Below are 17,057 nucleotides of genomic sequence, written 5' to 3'. Positions count from 1 at the left end.
CTAGTTATAGAAAGATTATCGATAAACTTACAGAGAAAATATATAAAGAATTTTGTTGAAGATAAAAAAAAATTAAGTTTAATGACCAGTTTTATTCGTACACCGTACACATTAGTATTAGTGTACTCATATTTAACTTTATATTTATATTTTTTATTTTTATTTTTATTTGAGTGAGGGATCATGTTAATTAAAAAAAATAGGAAAGCACCCTGTTTTTACCTGTGGCAACGCGTGTATAAAAACCTTGCGATTAGTCGGAACCCAGCCCTTTCTTCCCCGGCGGCGTTAATCTCTTTCAGTGCGGCGGCTTAAACCACTGCCATGGAAAACGGAAAGAACATGAAGAAATCATCGTCTTCTTCGAGCAGAATATCTGTCGATCAATTCGTCTCGAAAATGAACCCCCTTATCGACATGGAAAAGGTAATCGGCCTTCTACTTGTTCATTCTTTTTAAGAATTCATGTCCAAAATTTTCGAAGATCATAAATTTATCTTACTTTGAGAGGTTAATTTGATGACATTGACTCATTTTAGGCTAAATAGGGTTCTTAGGGTATCAACTTTTGAGCTCAAACTCATGACACTTAATTTAAAGCACAAGGAGAATCGTATGTTTTATGCTAGTTATACATTTATAAATTGATGACTACACTTGAATGTTTGATTTTATTGTTAGAGATTAATGATCGGCACTTTGTGTGTATATAATCATCATAGGAAGCCGAGATTTCTGCATCAATGAGCTCTGGTGCTAATAGAACTTTGGACTCTGCATCAAAGAAAGGATCTACCCTTCTTAATTTGAAATGCGTTGATGTTCAGGTTTGTAAACTCTCAATTCAGATCAACAGCTTCACTATTTTCTCCATTCTAAAGCAAACCAAGTACAATATTGTGTTTAGATCAAATCTTTTATATATTAAACTTTCTTCTTTATTGTAGAGTGGGTTGATGGGCAAAACTCTTATTGAACTTCAATCAAACAAAGGAGATGTGCTTCCAGCTCACAAGGTAAAAGATCTCTCTCTTCTTATATATATATTTTATTATCTTATTCACAAATTTCTTCAAAGGTTATTTTTTTTAATCTTGTTACAGTTTGGGACACATGATGTTGTTGTTATGAAACCAAACAAAGCTGATTTAAGCTCCCCTGCCCTTGGACAAGGTGTTGTGTATAGACTAAAGGATTCATCAATCACCATTGCTTTTGATGATATTCCAGAAGAGGGTTTAAACAGTCCTTTACGCATTGAGAAAGTAGCTAATGAGGTATTATTTTCACAATTCACAATTCACAATTCACAATTCACAATTCACATTTCCAATTTTCTTCACTTCATATTTTTCATAATCATTATTGTGTCTGTGTAGGTGACATATAGCAGAATGAAGGACACATTGGTCCAACTAAGTAAAGGTGTCCAAAAGGGCCCCGCTTCAGATTTAGTTCCTGTATTATTTGGAGAGAAACCTCCAACAAAAGTGAAAAAAGATGTCTCCTTCACTCCATTCAATAAAAACCTTGATCACTCTCAGGTGTTTATGTCATAAACATTCATAATTCATGAAATATATGCAAGACTAAGTAAATTCTTTTTTTTTTCTTCTAAGAAAGATGCCATTAAAAAGGCTCTATCATCAAAAGACATTTTTTTGCTTCATGGACCTCCTGGAACTGGAAAGACAACAACTGTAGTGGAAATCATATTACAAGAAGTCAAACGTGGGTCAAAGATTCTTGCTTGTGCTGCTTCTAATATTGCTGTTGACAACATTGTTGAACGCCTTGTTCCTCACAAGTAAAACAATTCTCATTTTGTATTACTTTTTTTTTTTTTTTAAATTTCTAATTTTGAATTCTGACCCAATTTTTAATTTCATGATTAGAGTAAAGTTAGTGAGAGTGGGTCATCCTGCAAGGTTACTACCTCAAGTATTAGATAGTGCTCTTGATGCACAGGTATGGAATATGAATTATAAGTATCACCATTAATTTAATAAAAAATATTTATTTGATATGATTTTAATTATTGTTAGGTGTTACGTGGGGATAACAGTTCTCTAGCCAATGACATCCGAAAAGAAATGAAGGCATTAAATAGTAAATTATTGAAAGCTAAAGATAAAAACACAAAGAGAGAAATCCGTAAAGAGCTTAGGATTCTTTCAAAAGAAGAACGCAAAAGGCAACAACTTGCTGTGACAGATGTAATTAAAAATTCATCTGTCGTTTTAGCAACTCTCACAGGTTCATCATCACGCAAATTAGATGGAATTTCATTTGATTTAGTCATTATTGATGAAGCTGCTCAAGCCCTAGAAATAGCTTGTTGGATTGCTCTCCTCAAAGTAACAAAACAAAACCTTTTTTTTTTTTTGTCAATCATTGAAATTCACAACATATTTGATGATTTAATTTTGTTTTTTTAGGGTTCAAGGTGTATACTTTCAGGGGACCATTTACAACTTCCTCCAACAATTCAAAGTGTTGAAGCTGAAAAAAAGGGATTAGGAAAGACTCTTTTTGAACGCCTTGCAGATTTATATGGAGATGATGTCATGTCTATGCTGACTGTGCAATATCGCATGCATGAACTTATAATGACTTGGTCTTCTAAAGAGCTTTACAACAATAAGGTAATTTAATTTTAACCTTATTTTATCTATTGATTATAATAATGAGTAATGAATTAATTAATAATGATAGATTAAAGCTCATGCAAGTGTTGCTGGACATACCCTACATGAGCTTGAAGGTGTTGAGAAGTCTTCTTCTTCCACAGAACCTACTCTTCTTCTCATAGACATTGCAGGGTATGCATATTTGATATTTTAACTAACTTTATAAAAAATATATGAATGATAAAAAAATAATAATTATATTTTTAGGTGTGATATGGAGGAAAAGAAGGATGAAGAAGAAAGCACATTGAATGAAGGTGAAGCTGAGATTGCTATAGCACATGCAAGAAGGTTGATTCAAAGTGGCGTACGTGCTTCTGATATTGGAATCATTACCCCTTACTCAGCACAGGTAAAGTAAGATTCCGTTTTGGTGTAATGGAATTGAGGAAAGGAATGGAATCGTTGATTCCATTGGAATGAGAATAACTTTGTAGGTTGTGTTGCTAAGAGTGTTGAGAACAAAGGATGACAAGTTAAAAGAATTGGAAATCTCAACTGTGGATGGCTTCCAAGGGAGGGAAAAAGAAGCAATTATTATTTCAATGGTCAGGTCAAATTCAAAGAAAGAGGTATTTATTTATTTTTTTTTATCCGTGTCATTTTATAATTGATTTAAAATTCAATGAACATGTTGACATTTTTTTTTTAAATATATATTTTTCAGGTGGGGTTTTTGAGTGATCGTAGACGTATGAATGTTGCTGTGACTCGGGCAAGGAGACAGTGTTGTGTTATATGTGACACTGAGACTGTGAGTAGTGACACATTTTTAAAAGGTTTGATTGAGTATTTTGAGGAGAATGGTGAGTATTTGAGTGGTTCGGACTATGGAAATTAAATGGAACATGTAATAAAAAGTTTAACTTGTGTTTTTCTAAGACTAGTATAATGCGTGAAATGTTGGGTATAATTTCTTTATAAAAAGTCTTATGTTCTGATAACGAGATATGATCATAATGTATAAAAAATTAAACGTATTGGTAGACAAATTGATGTACAAAATATACTAACAAATTAAAATAATAGGTAGTCATTTATTAAACACGTCACATTTTAATACGAAATATTGTAAATAAATATTTTATTCCTTAATTTCAAATTAATTTTAAGATTTTAACCTGATTTATCATTTAACTAACTAATTAAAAACTTATTTTAATAATTTAAATAAACTCACTTAAACTTCTTTTAATTATTATTATTTTTATATATTTTCTTTCTTTATTTATTATAATTATTATTTTTTTAATAAATTTTTTCTTAAGGATTAAAGCTTCTAGCCTCAAAATAAGAATGTTGCATATAGGGACCAAAATATATTAAAAAAAACAAAACCCCGAAAAATATATTAAAAAAACTAAAAACCGAAACCGAAATAAAAAACCAATGGTTTGGTATTTTCCAAAATAAAAAATCACAATTTTCCAATCTGATTTTGGTTTTACAAAAATTCAACTTTCGGATTTTCATATCTAAATCCCTCCCCCTTTTTATAATCGAAAAATGATTATAAAACCAAAAAAGGAATGAGAAAGCGCTCAATTCAGAATTTTCTATCCAAAACTCCCCATTTATGACATGAGAGATGGAGAGAGAGAGACATGTAAACACCTCTATATAAGGTGGGTTCATACCACATGTAAAGGTGTGCTTGAGAGATGTAATCAAGAGTGTTAGTGTGTGTTAATTATGTAGATTTAGATCTAGATCCTTTTTTGTAAACACCTTTCGTAATCGAATGCATCTCTTAAACACCCAAATCACCGTGTTCTTTGTGTGTTCTTTAATTCTGCAAGCCAAACCAATGGTCATAATTCACATCAGTGAGAATTGTTCATTTTTTTGTAAAACCAAAATCAGATTGGAAAATTGTGATTTTTTATTTTGGAAAATACCAAACCATTGGTTTTTTATTTCGGTTTCGGTATTTCGTTTTTTTAATATATTTTTCGGGGTTTTGTTTTTTTTATTTCATAGATTTCTTCATCAACAAATGTTGCTACAATTTAACAAAAATAAATAATTTGCTAAAACATAATACAAGAGGAAGTTTGTTCACATTTAGTCATTGAACTTTTTAGAGGGAAACGAACTTTCGATTTTGTTCACATTTAGTCATTAAACTTTTTTTCGTTATCTATTTGCCACTGAACTATTGAAACTGTTCACATTTTACCCTTATGACCGGTAACAGCCGGTCATAAGGGTAAAATGTGAACAGTTTCAATAGTTCAGTGACAAATAGATAACGAAAAAAAGTTTAGTGACTAAATTTGAACAAAATCGAAAGTTCGTTACCCTTTCAAGTCATTATCCCAATTATCAATCCCAAATATCAGAATGAAATAACAGTCCCAAATATTTGGCCTAAACATTTTAATACTGTTAGTCTCATCTCGTTAGAAATCGTACTATCATATGTTATCCCTTTATTATTATTATTATTATTATTATTATTTTATAAACAGCTTGGTCACCAATGGTTGACCTTAGTACTACTGTTCAGACTACTTTATCTTCTTCACATGTAAGCACATTTTCAAATGAAATATTCCTTTTGGATTTCCTTCGAAAAATAAGTTTCTAAAATAAATGTATTTGGTATTGTCTAATGACTCACGTTTAACTCGTAATTATTCACATTTATGTTTTACAATTTTGCCTCACGTGATTTTATGAAAGTCTTGGATAGAAGTTTCATTATGCGTAGTATTATTTTCCAATATGAATCCTTGAACGTCACAAATTAATTTATTATGAGTCGATTGTTAAAACACAAGGATGTATATTAGGAACTAGGTGTGAGACCCGTATGTTATACGGGTTTGATAAAACAAAAAATTAAATATGAAAGTTTAAACAAAAATTTATTTAAATTTGAAATTTTAGATTTGAAATTTAAAATTTAAAATTTGAATTTAAAAGGAAACATATTAAATAATATATTAGTATTAATATTGCAATTTATTGGTTAATTTCAATTAAGACAATAATTAATTGAGGTGTAAATATGATGTGTTAATTAAGAAAATATAAAAAAAAATAAGAAAATTACAAATGGAAAAAACATTTAATCAAAAATACCAAAAAATGACATGTGTCAAAGTTAATGAGAGGGTGACATGTGACAAAATTATTTTCATTTATTAGGGAGAATTTGAAGTAAAACCAAGACCGATTTATATTTACACCGATACATATGATTTTGCTTGGTACATTATCAAGGAATTTTGTGAAACAGGTTGTCACAGCTGGTCAAAGAGTTCGTAAATATCTTTAGTTTAGATAAGGTTTTCAAATAATGTTTATCTCTTAATTTGAATTGGGTAGATAGATGTTACTTCCGTTTCTTAAGGCTCTGAGTTGTATATGTACGAAACCTCAACTGAATGAATGATAAGCTTTTTGAACCATTAACTTTTCATGGTATCAGAGCAGGTTCAAAAACCCTAGAAGATGACCGGAGGTTCTGGAGCGATGCTTGTACAGAAGATTGAGGCGAACTCGCCATTTTACGTTGGTCCCCAAGATAAACCAGGAGACTTTATTACTCCGACAAAGCTTCGTGGAGACAACTATGACGATTGGGCCGGAGACATTAGAACTGCTTTAGAAGCACACAAGAAATTTGGATTTCTAGATGGGACAATTACCGAGCCAGTACCTCCTTGCACCAACTCTGATTGGGACACCATCAATGCAATGTTGGTTTCGTGGATAATGAACACCATAGATGCAGAGGTGAAGTGCTACCTGTCAAAATACCAAATACCGAGATGCAAAGCGTTTGTGGGATACGTTGAAATCCCGTTATGCGGTGGTGAATGGACCAAGAATACAACAACTAAAAGCAGCTATTGCCAAATGTGAACAGACAAAGAACATGACTGTGGCTGATTACTTTGGGAAGTTGACAGGTTTATGGGAAGAACTTCATAATCACGAACCAATTATTGGTTGTTCTTGCTGTTGGTGATTTTAGTGTCACTATGTCATTTTAAGTAACTAGAACTAATATGTGAGCTAAGGGGCTTCATGATTTGTACTCTAATATATGTACGGGGGTTGTACGGAGTGCACGCATGTATAAGATCGAGTCAGAAGCCGGTTCGACGACTAGTTGGGGGTCCGAGGGCAGCGCCCCCGGGTCCGGGGTTTCCAAAGGGGCAGCGCCCCTAGCGGGGTCCAAGGGGCAGAGCCCCTGGCAACTAATGACGAAACTCGTTTTGCATGTGGGAACATAAATGGAAAACTCAATTTCTTGAGGGTGATTATGGTAAAACTAACGAAACTCGTTAGTTTTGGTAACCCTAATCCGGATTAATATTACTTGCTTCCAAAGCAACTAATGACGGCCCAACCCTAATGAAACCCTAATCGCGTTTAATATATAAACAACTCTTCCTTTCCATAAGTGGGGGACGTTCTTTAGCTATCGTTTTTCATCACACATTCACAGAACCCTTGAGCATATTGACTTACGTTTTATGTGCCTAGAAACGTAAGTGTCCGCTTGGATTATCCTAGGCTGAATTTCTTGTAACCCAGGCATAGGGTAGAAATATCAGTTCGGAAAGTGATATCACGATCCAAGTCGGTATCCAGATCTCCACCACAAACCCTAAATTTCCCAACAATCGAACTGATATTCACTGTTTCTGGAGATGGGTGACTCAATCCGCGAGATGACCACTAAGTTCGCCAAGTTGGAGAAGTTTGAAGGCGTCGATTTCAGGCGCTGGAAGAAAAAGATGCACTTCATGCTGACCACTCTGAAAGCAGCATACGTGCTGACTACTCCAAGACCAGCAGAGCCTGCGGAAGGTGTTGTTGAGACGGCTAAAGAGACAAGAAAGAGACAGAAGTGGGACAATGATGACTACATCTGCAAAGGTCACATTCTGAACGGTATGTCTGATGCTTTATTTGATATCCATAGTGAAGCCTTGTGTGCCAAGGAGTTGTGGGATACCCTTGAACTGAAATACATTACTGAGGATGCTTCTAGCAAGAAGTTTCTAGTTAGTGACTTTAATAATTATAAGATGGAAGATTCAAGGTCTGTCACTGAACAGTACAATGAACTCCTTGGCATATACGAACAGTTTAAACTGCACAAAATGAATATGGATGAATCCATAGCTGTGTCCACTATCATTGACAAACTGCCTCCGTCCTGGAAAGACTTTAAACATAACTTGAAACATCAAAAGGAGGAACTGTCATTGGTTCAACTTGTTAGTCACATTCGTATTGAAGAATCTCTTCGTGCGAAGGAAAGTGACAAATCTGAAAAACCCAAAGGACAAGTTGAACCTGGACAGCCCTCAGTTCATATGGTTGAAAACAAACCAAGGAACCAGAACCACAAAGGACATGGCAAACGTAAGCTTGAACATGTCCCAGGCAACTCCAACAAAAAGAGAAAGGATTTGGTTTGTTGGAGGTGCAATCAAGTTGGGCATTGCAAGCGTGATTGTCGTGTGAATTTGGGCAACAATGGTGCTGGAAACAGTGCAGCCAATGGGAAAGTGAACGGGTCTTCGGCCCAAGTTAAAGGAGGTCAGTTTTTGACTAACTTTGATAATTCTAATCAGAATTATGTTTATTATGTTTCATTTATCCCTGAATCATTCTATGTGCAGGATGATGATGTTGCTTGGTGGATCGACTCCGGAGCAACGAACAATGTATGCAAGGATAAACGGATGTTTGAAACATTAACTCCGCTTGAAGATGGCTCGGTGCTGAAAATGGGAGACGATTCTTTTATTCCTATTTGTGGTTTAGGTGTCGTGTGTCTTGAATTTACTTCTGGAAAGACAATTAGGTTATTTGATGTTTTGTTTGTTCCCAAGATTCGCAAGAATCTTGTTAGCTCTAGTTGTTTGAATTCTGATGGTTTTAAACAAGTTATTGAGTCGGATAAGTTTGTTTTGTCTAAGGGTGGAATGTTTGTTGGCTTTGGATATTTAAATAATAGAATGTTTCGTTTGAATATTGTTGACAAATTATTACCTGTTCAGAATTCTGCATTTGTATCTTCTGCTTCTAATGTTGATAAATCTATGCTTTGGCATGTAAGATTAGGTCATGTCAACTTTAGAAGGATGCATGAGATGTCAAAAGATGGATTAATTCCAGCCTTTGATATGACATCTGATAAATGTAAAACATGCATGCTTACAAAAGTGACAAAACAGCCCTTTCCTAGTGTCACTAGAAATTCAGCTGTTTTGGAACTTGTACACAGTGACCTGTGTGATTTTCATTCCACTCCTTCTTTAGGGAATAAAAAGTATGTAGTCACTTTTATTGATGACTGCACTCGGTTTTGCTATGTGTATTTGTTGCACTCTAAGGATGAAGCCTTAGATAAATTCCAAATATACAAAACCGAGGTGGAATTGCAATTGGGCATTCCGGTTAAATGTCTCAGGACTGATAGGGGAGGTGAATATATGGATCCCATATACTTCCAATCAGTGGGTATCATTCATGAGACCACGACACCTTACACGCCTCAACAGAATGACATTGTTGAACGCAAAAATCGAGTTTTAAAGGAAATGGTAAACTCAACGCTGTCTTACTCGGGATTGAGTGAAGGATTCTGGGGAGAGGCCATGTTAACGGCCTGCTATTTGTTAAATAGGGTTCCAAATAAAAGGAACAAAACAGTCCCATATGAACTTTGGTTCAAGAAAAAGCCGAATTTGAGTTATTTTCGGGTTTGAGGATGTCGGGCAGTTGTAAAACTTACCGAGCCCAAAAAGAAAAATTTGGGAGAACGTGGAATTGATTGCATATTCATTGGATATGCTGAACATTCCAAGGCATATAGGTTTTATGTAATAGAACCTAATGATTCGGTTTCAATTAACACTGTTATCGAATCGCGGGACGCAATTTTTGATGAGATGAGGTTTTCATCAATTCAAAGGCCTAAGGATCTGACTTTTGATGCTAATAAAGAGCAAAATTCAGAAAGTCAAGATGGTGGTGTCGTGCAAGAACCACAAGATATTCGTAGAAGCAAAAGAGGTCAAGTTGCGAAAAATTTCGGATCCGACTTCCAACTGTACTTGGTGGAAGGTTCAAGGGATGAAATTAATCTTGAATACTCTTATTGCTATAGTATTGAAGATGATCCTAAGACTTATCAAGAGGCCATGAAGTCTCGTGATAGTGCCTTTTGGAAGGAAGCAATTGATGATGAAATGTCATCAATTCTTGAGAACAATACATGGGTGTTGTCTGATTTGCCTCCGGGTTCTAAACCTCTTGGTTGCAAATGGATTTTCAAAAAGAAAATGAATGTTAATGGGACTATTGACAAATTCAAAGCCCGGTTAGTCATTCAAGGTTTTAGACAAAAAGCCGGTATTGACTATTTTGATACGTATGCTCCAGTTGCACGTATTTCTACTATTAGATTGTTGGTTGCCTTGGCAAGTATCCACAATCTGGTTATTCACCAAATGGATGTGAAAACAGCCTTTTTAAATGGTGATCTTGACGAGGAAGTTTACATGAAACAACCAGAAGGTTTCATTATGCCCGGTAAAGAGCATATGGTTTGTAAACTTGTCAAATCTTTGTATGGGCTGAAACAAGCGCCTAAACAATGGCATCAAAAATTTGATGAGGTGATTTTGTCTTTTGGTTTCAAAACAAACCAATGTGACAAATGTGTTTATAGTAGATTTGATGATGCTACTAGAGCTGGAGTGATCATTTGCTTATATGTAGATGACATGTTGATTTTTGGTACCGACCAAAATCAAGTGGATGAAACAAAGAAATTGTTGTCATCCAAGTTTTCCATGAAAGATTTAGGAGAGGCTAATGTAATTCTTGGAATAAGAATTAAGAGGATGAACAAAGGATTGGTAATGACTCAAAGTCATTATATTGAGAAAATTCTCAAGCGGTTTAATTTTACCGAGTGTTCTCTTGTGAGTACTCCTATGGACCCAAGTGTGAAATTAATGCCAAATAATGGTATTCCCATTTCACAGTTGGAATACTCTAAGGCTATTGGTAGCTTGATGTATGCCATGACAAGTACCAGACCTGATATTGCGTTTGCTGTGGGTAAGTTGAGCAGGTACACTAGCAATCCTAGTGCTCAACATTGGCAAGCAGTGAATAGAGTGTTTAAGTATCTCAAGGGAACCATGAATTATGGTTTGAGTTACTTGGGGAGTCCTTCGGTTTTAGAAGGTCATTCAGATGCAAGTTGGATTACCAACATGGAGGACCATTCCTCAACTTCTGGTTGGGTATTCTTGCTTGGGGGAGGTGCCATTTCTTGGGCTTCCAAGAAGCAATCTTGCATTACAAACTCGACAATGGAATCTGAGTTTGTTGCGTTAGCAGCTGCTGGTAAAGAAGTAGAGTAGCTAAGGAATTTGGTCTGTGAGATTCCTTTGTGGTCTAAACCGATAGCACCTATTTCTATCCTTTGTGATAGTGCTGCCGCTTTGGCTAAGGCATATAGACAGGTTTATAATGGCAAGTCTAGACACCTAGGTGTTAGACATAGTATGATTAGAGAACTAATCATGAATGGTGTGATTTCGGTTGAGTTTGTGAAATCGTAACAAAATTTGGCAGATCACTTGACTAAAGGTCTGACAAGAGACTTAGTGCACAAGTCTGTAATCGGGATGGGATTAAAGTCCATTTAATTCTATAATGATGAGACACCCAATTCCCTCATAATATAATGTTAAGAGTTGAATTCAATGTGGAAAGCTCATACTTATAGATTGGAACACATGAAGTATTCATCCCATGTATGTGTTCGGTTCTGCAAGTTAGCCAGGTTGAAGTTTAACTTCTTAATAATTCCTTTGATAAATGTATGTGCAGATACATGGAACGGAGTTACCTACGTGATTGTAAAGTGTAGCCGCATTTCAAGAGGTTGTGGACTTGACCTTGATACGATCATGAGAGGATTGGGACGCACGGCTTTATAATAGTGTCAAGTTGTATTATGCTAGAAATTCAATGAACTAGTATGTATTTTACTTTCTGGTATTCAAATGGGTTGATGGGTTCAATTCTTAGAACACCCTGATTCTCGAGTATTTGCAAGTGTATGATACTAAGTGGAAATTCAATCGTTTCGATATTTTCATTATGTACTAGTTTGGTTTGTTGTTGATAAGGTTATGTTTGTTCAAGGGTTACACTAAAATGGGGGAGGATTGTTGGTGATTTTAATGTCACCATGTAATTTAAGTAACTGGAACTAACATGTGAGCTAAGGGGCTTCATGATTTGTACTCTAATATATGTACGGGGTTGTGCGGAGTGCACGCATGTATAAGATCGAGTCAGAAGCCGGTTCGACGACTAGTCAGGGGTCCGGGGGCAGCGCCCCCGGGTCCGGGGTTTCCAAAGGGGCAGCACCCCTTTGGCGGGGTCTAGGGGCAGCGCCCCTAGCGGGGTCCAACTCTGATTGGGAAGTTGACAGGTTTATGGGAAGAACTTCATAATCACGAACCAATTATTGGTTGTTCTTGCTGTTGGTGATTTTAGTGTCACCATGTCATTTTAAGTAACTGGAACTAACATGTGAGCTAAGGGGCTTCATGATTTGTACTCTAATATATATACGGGGGTTGTGCGGAGTGCACGCATGTATAAGATCGAGTCAGAAGCCGGTTCGACGACTAGTCGGGGGTCCGGGGGCAGCACCCCCGGGTCCGGGGTTTCCAAAGGGGCAGCGCCCCTAGCGGGGTCCAAGGGGCAGAGCCCCTGGCAACTAATGACGAAACTCGTTTTGCATGTGGGAACATAAATGGAAAACTCAATTTCTTGAGGGTGATTATGGTAAAACTAACGAAACTCGTTAGTTTTGGTAACCCTAATCCGGATTAATATTACTTGCTTCCAAAGCAACTAATGACGGCCCAACCCTAATGAAACCCTAATCGCGTTTAATATATAAACAACTCTTCCTTTCCATAAGTGGGGGACGTTCTTTAGCTATCGTTTTTCATCACACATTCACAGAACCCTTGAGCATATTGACTTACGTTTTCTGTGCCTAGAAACGTAAGTGTCCGCTTGGATTATCCTAGGCTGAATTTCTTGTAACCCAGGCATAGGGTAGAAATATCAGTTCGGAAAGTGATATCACGATCCAAGTCGGTATCCAGATCTCCACCACAAACCCTAAATTTCCCAACACTTGCTGTGCTAACTGTACTGCAGGAAAAGAACACGAGACGAGAAGGGACAAGGATATGCTGCACAAGTTCCTCATGGGACTAAATTCTGATTTCTTTGCAACTCTTCGCACAAGCATTTTGTCTCAAGATCCATTGCCCTCGTTGGACAAAGCCTTTCATTTGGTGATTCAAGACGAATGTGTTCGAATTGCTAATAGTGTACCTGATGAAAAAGCTTCTGAAGTGTTTGGTTTTTCGGTTCATACCCGCGAGAACAAGGGACGAAATCGAGAACGTGTTGATAAATCACATCCATCGTGTACACATTGCAAGAAGACCGGACATGAAGCCACAAGTTGTTTTAAACTTGTTGGCTATCCAAAATGGTGGGAAGACCGGAGCAAAACAGGTGGTAATCGTGGAGGAAGATCAAGTGGCTGAGGCAGAGGAGTCCGTACAAATGCTGTCACATCTCTCTCCAACAACAATGATTCTTCACCTTTGTTGTTCACAGCTGAACAATGGAAGGCCTCGACGGGTCTAATGGGTAATGTAAAAACTCCTGAGCAACGCCTGAATGGTGAGTTTCGTAAAATACTTTGGATAATTGACTCAAGTGCAACATATCTTGTTACTGGTGATGTGTCGTGGCTGAGGATTATTAGAAAAATCCCAGGTCGTCTCGTGGGTCTTCCGAATGGCAAAAAGGTTATTGGAACTCATGAAGGATCTGTTTGTCTATCGGACAAAATAATGCTTAAAAGTGTCCTTTTAGTTCCTAAATTGAGTTGCAATATTATATCTGTTTCTCAACTAAATGATGATATGAAATGTATTGCTGCGTTTGATTCACATATGTGTGGTATACAGGACCGGTCGAGGAAGCTGATTGGAGCGGGTGTTAGACGGGACGGACTTTACTACTTCAAGAAGAGTGATTCTATTCTTCATGTGCCAGTGAATGGCGCCATCTCTACACTGGAATTGTGGCATAAGAGAATGGGACATCCCTCTGAGAAGATTGTGAAGTTGCTTTCTCCGGTTAGTGATAGTAAGGGTAGTTTAAATAAGGCTTGTGAAGTGTGTTTTCGAGCCAAACAAACTAGAGAAAGTTTTCCGTTGAGTGATAGTAAAACAACTAGCATTTTTGAAAAAAAAATATTGTGACTTATGGGGTCCCTACAAGCATGCTTCGTCTTGTGGTGTTCGTTATTTCTTGACATTAGTAGATGATTTTTCTCGTGCTGTCTGGGTCTATTTACTAGTCGATAAGACCGAAGTTTTTAACATATTTATGTCCTTTGTTGCAATGATTGAAAGACAATTTTCTCAAAAGATCAAAATTGTTCAGAGTGATAAGGGAACGGAATTTAATTGTTTGCTTGGGTATTTTTCTACTAATGGGATAGTTTTTCAAACATCGTGTGTTGGTACTCCCCAACAAAATGGTAGAGTAGAAAGAAAACATAGACACATTTTAAACGTTGGGAGAGCACTTTTGATTCAAGCAAAGTTACCCGTTTACTTTTGGGGTGAAGCAATCCTCACGGCAGCCCATTTAATAAACCGAACCCCCTCATCCCTTTTCAATCATCAAACACCTTATGAACTACTTTTTAACAAACTGCCTTCTTATGATACTCTTAAAACTTTTGGATGCTTATGTTTTGCTCATAATCAGCGAGCGAAGGGAGACAAGTTTGTTAGTCGAAGTAGAAAGTCTGTTTTTGTGGGTTACCGTTTGGAAAGAAAGGGTGGAAATTGTCCGACTTAGATACTAAGGAATTCTTTGTGTCTTGTGATGTCAAGTTTTTTGAGGACATCTTTCCTTACGCGGACATGTGTGACATAACAAATAATGAAGATGCTACTATTGATGAGATATGTGCTGATTATATTGATCTCGTGATTGAAGATGAACCAAATATCACAACACAAAATGCAGATCAGGAGCCTCCAAATGTTGGTCACGAAACTCCTCCGATGGAGCAAACTGATCAACCGGTTCAAATGGGACGTGGCCAACGAGAAAAGTTCCCATCAATTCTCTTAAAAGACTTTGTCACCCACACTACTTCTAGCAGGGCCGTTCCAAGCCAATTTGAGGCCGGGGCAAAAACACAAAAGAGGCCCTTCAAATTTCAAAATTTAGTAACCGCATACGAAAACACAATGACATATATGGAGATTAGTACAATAACACTTATTATTAAATTATATATATATATATATATATATATATATATATATATATATATATATATATATATATATATATATATATATATAACGAAAATTTTGACTTTATTTAAGTGGTGTACGTTAAATATTAAAACCGATATAACAGCTAGGCTGTGCAAAAAAAAAAAAAATGAACAACCGAACCATTTTAAAAAACCGACGATTTGGTTTTAGTGTTTAAAGTCACTAGTTTTTTAGGTTCGAATTATTCTTTGTTTATATAAAAACCCAAAAAGCCGACTCGAGCCAGAATATTTAAACGACGATTTTTCATATATAAATTTAGTCGATTAAGTTTACTAAAAGTTAAACTAAATAATATACCTTACAATGTTTATTGACAACTATGATATTGAAAATGAGTTAATTTAATGTTTATTGAAAATAATATACCTTACGTTGTATATAAATTTAATATATGGCCTTGTGTAAGTTAATTTAACAAAATGTTAGATAAAAATTTATTAGTATATATATTAAAATAGATTTATTATTAAAAAGAAAAATTGATATTTTGAAATCAGGTGGGCATTATATTGTTTCAAGTGAAGAGCCGATACAATAAAATATTATATAGAAACTTATTAGTATAATATATAGTTTTTAAATTAGATTTGTTAAAAAAAGAAAAAATAAATAAACTAGATATTTTGAAACTAGCTGTGCACTTTGCAGGTCTATGGTTGGTTTGAAAGGAAAAGCCGATATAGGACCAGTACATATGAAAACCATAGAAAACTTTTGTATGTTAATATAAAAATGATTACAATGGGAGTCGAACTCAGAATAGCCGGCAATGTCAAAAAAACTCTTGATCAAACTCATCCAAAGAAATTATTTTTTTATCTCAATTGAAATTATATATATATATATATATATATATATATATATATATATATATATATATATATATATATATATATATAAAACGCACATATCACAGAAATAATTTTGGGGCCCCAAGCCAGGATGAGGTCCGGGGCCATCGCCCAGCTTGCCCAGCATATTGGGCCGGGCCTGACTTCTAGTAAAAGTTCGTCCCATGCTACACCATCTCCACAGTCTTCTGCAGGTACTCCTTACCCTATAGCACACTATAGAAATTGTGAAAATTTTTCTCGTGGCTATCAAACATTTATTGCAACTGTCACATCGGGAAAAGAACCACGCACCTTTAGAGAAGCCATGAAACATGATGGTTGGAAAAATTCTATGCGAGATGAAATACGTGCATTGGAAGATAGTGGTACTTGGACATTGGAACCACTACCTCCTGGCAAACGAGCATTAGGAAGTCAATGAGTCTACAAAATCAAGTATCTCTCTAATGGAGACATCGAAAGACTCAAATCTCGCTTAGTGGTCTATGACAATCACCAAGAGGAGGGAGTTGATTATACAGAAACATTTGCTCGTGTCGCCAAGATGACTACAGTTAGAGTCTTCTTAGTTGTAGCTGCCTCTAAAAATTGGGAACTTCATCAAATGGATGTGCACAATGCCTTTCTCCACGGAGATCTTCAAGAGGAAGTGTATATGAAACCTCCACCCGGATTTAAATGTTCCAGCCCAAATCTGGTGTGTCGTCTTCGCAAGTCCTTGTATGGCTTAAAACATGCGCCAAGATGCTGGTTTGCAAAGCTAGTCACAACACTCAAAAAATATGGTTTTCGTCAATCTTATTCTGACTATTCTTTGTTTACATATGTATGTGGCGATGTTCGTATCCACATGCTTGTGTATGTGGATGACTTGATAATTTCAGGAAATAATACAGAGGCCATAAGAGTTTTCAAAAATTATCTCAGTAGGTGTTTTAAAATGAAAGATTTTGGGCCTTTGAAGTACTTTCTTGGTATAGAAGTGGCTCGTAGCCTCTCTGGTATTTTATGTATCAACGAAAATACACTTTGGATATTGTGACGGAAACTGGTTT

General features: G+C 35.9%; 1 protein-coding gene across 1 annotated transcript; it reads left to right on the top strand.

Moving 5' to 3' along the window:
- The first annotated feature begins 215 nt into the window (after window positions 1-215).
- LOC145103981 (DNA-binding protein) lies at window positions 216-3,634 on the top strand. The gene is made up of 13 exons (XM_079041262.1): window positions 216-426; window positions 723-827; window positions 948-1,016; window positions 1,104-1,277; window positions 1,380-1,544; window positions 1,620-1,807; window positions 1,896-1,968; window positions 2,046-2,357; window positions 2,439-2,645; window positions 2,716-2,822; window positions 2,898-3,042; window positions 3,128-3,262; window positions 3,358-3,634. Exons 1-13 carry the CDS (start codon window positions 325-327, stop codon window positions 3,529-3,531), a joined length of 1,956 nt encoding a protein of 651 aa, XP_078897388.1. The 5' UTR covers window positions 216-324; the 3' UTR covers window positions 3,532-3,634.
- The last annotated feature ends 13,423 nt before the right edge of the window (window positions 3,635-17,057 follow it).

This window comes from Lactuca virosa, chromosome 4, assembly GCF_052849685.1.
Source record: "Lactuca virosa cultivar CGN04683 chromosome 4, Lactuca_virosa_CGN04683_v6, whole genome shotgun sequence".
Taxonomy (NCBI): Eukaryota; Viridiplantae; Streptophyta; class Magnoliopsida; order Asterales; family Asteraceae; genus Lactuca; species Lactuca virosa.
The sequence above is the reverse complement of the archived record's forward strand: the minus strand, read 5'-3'. Positions and strand labels throughout refer to the sequence as shown.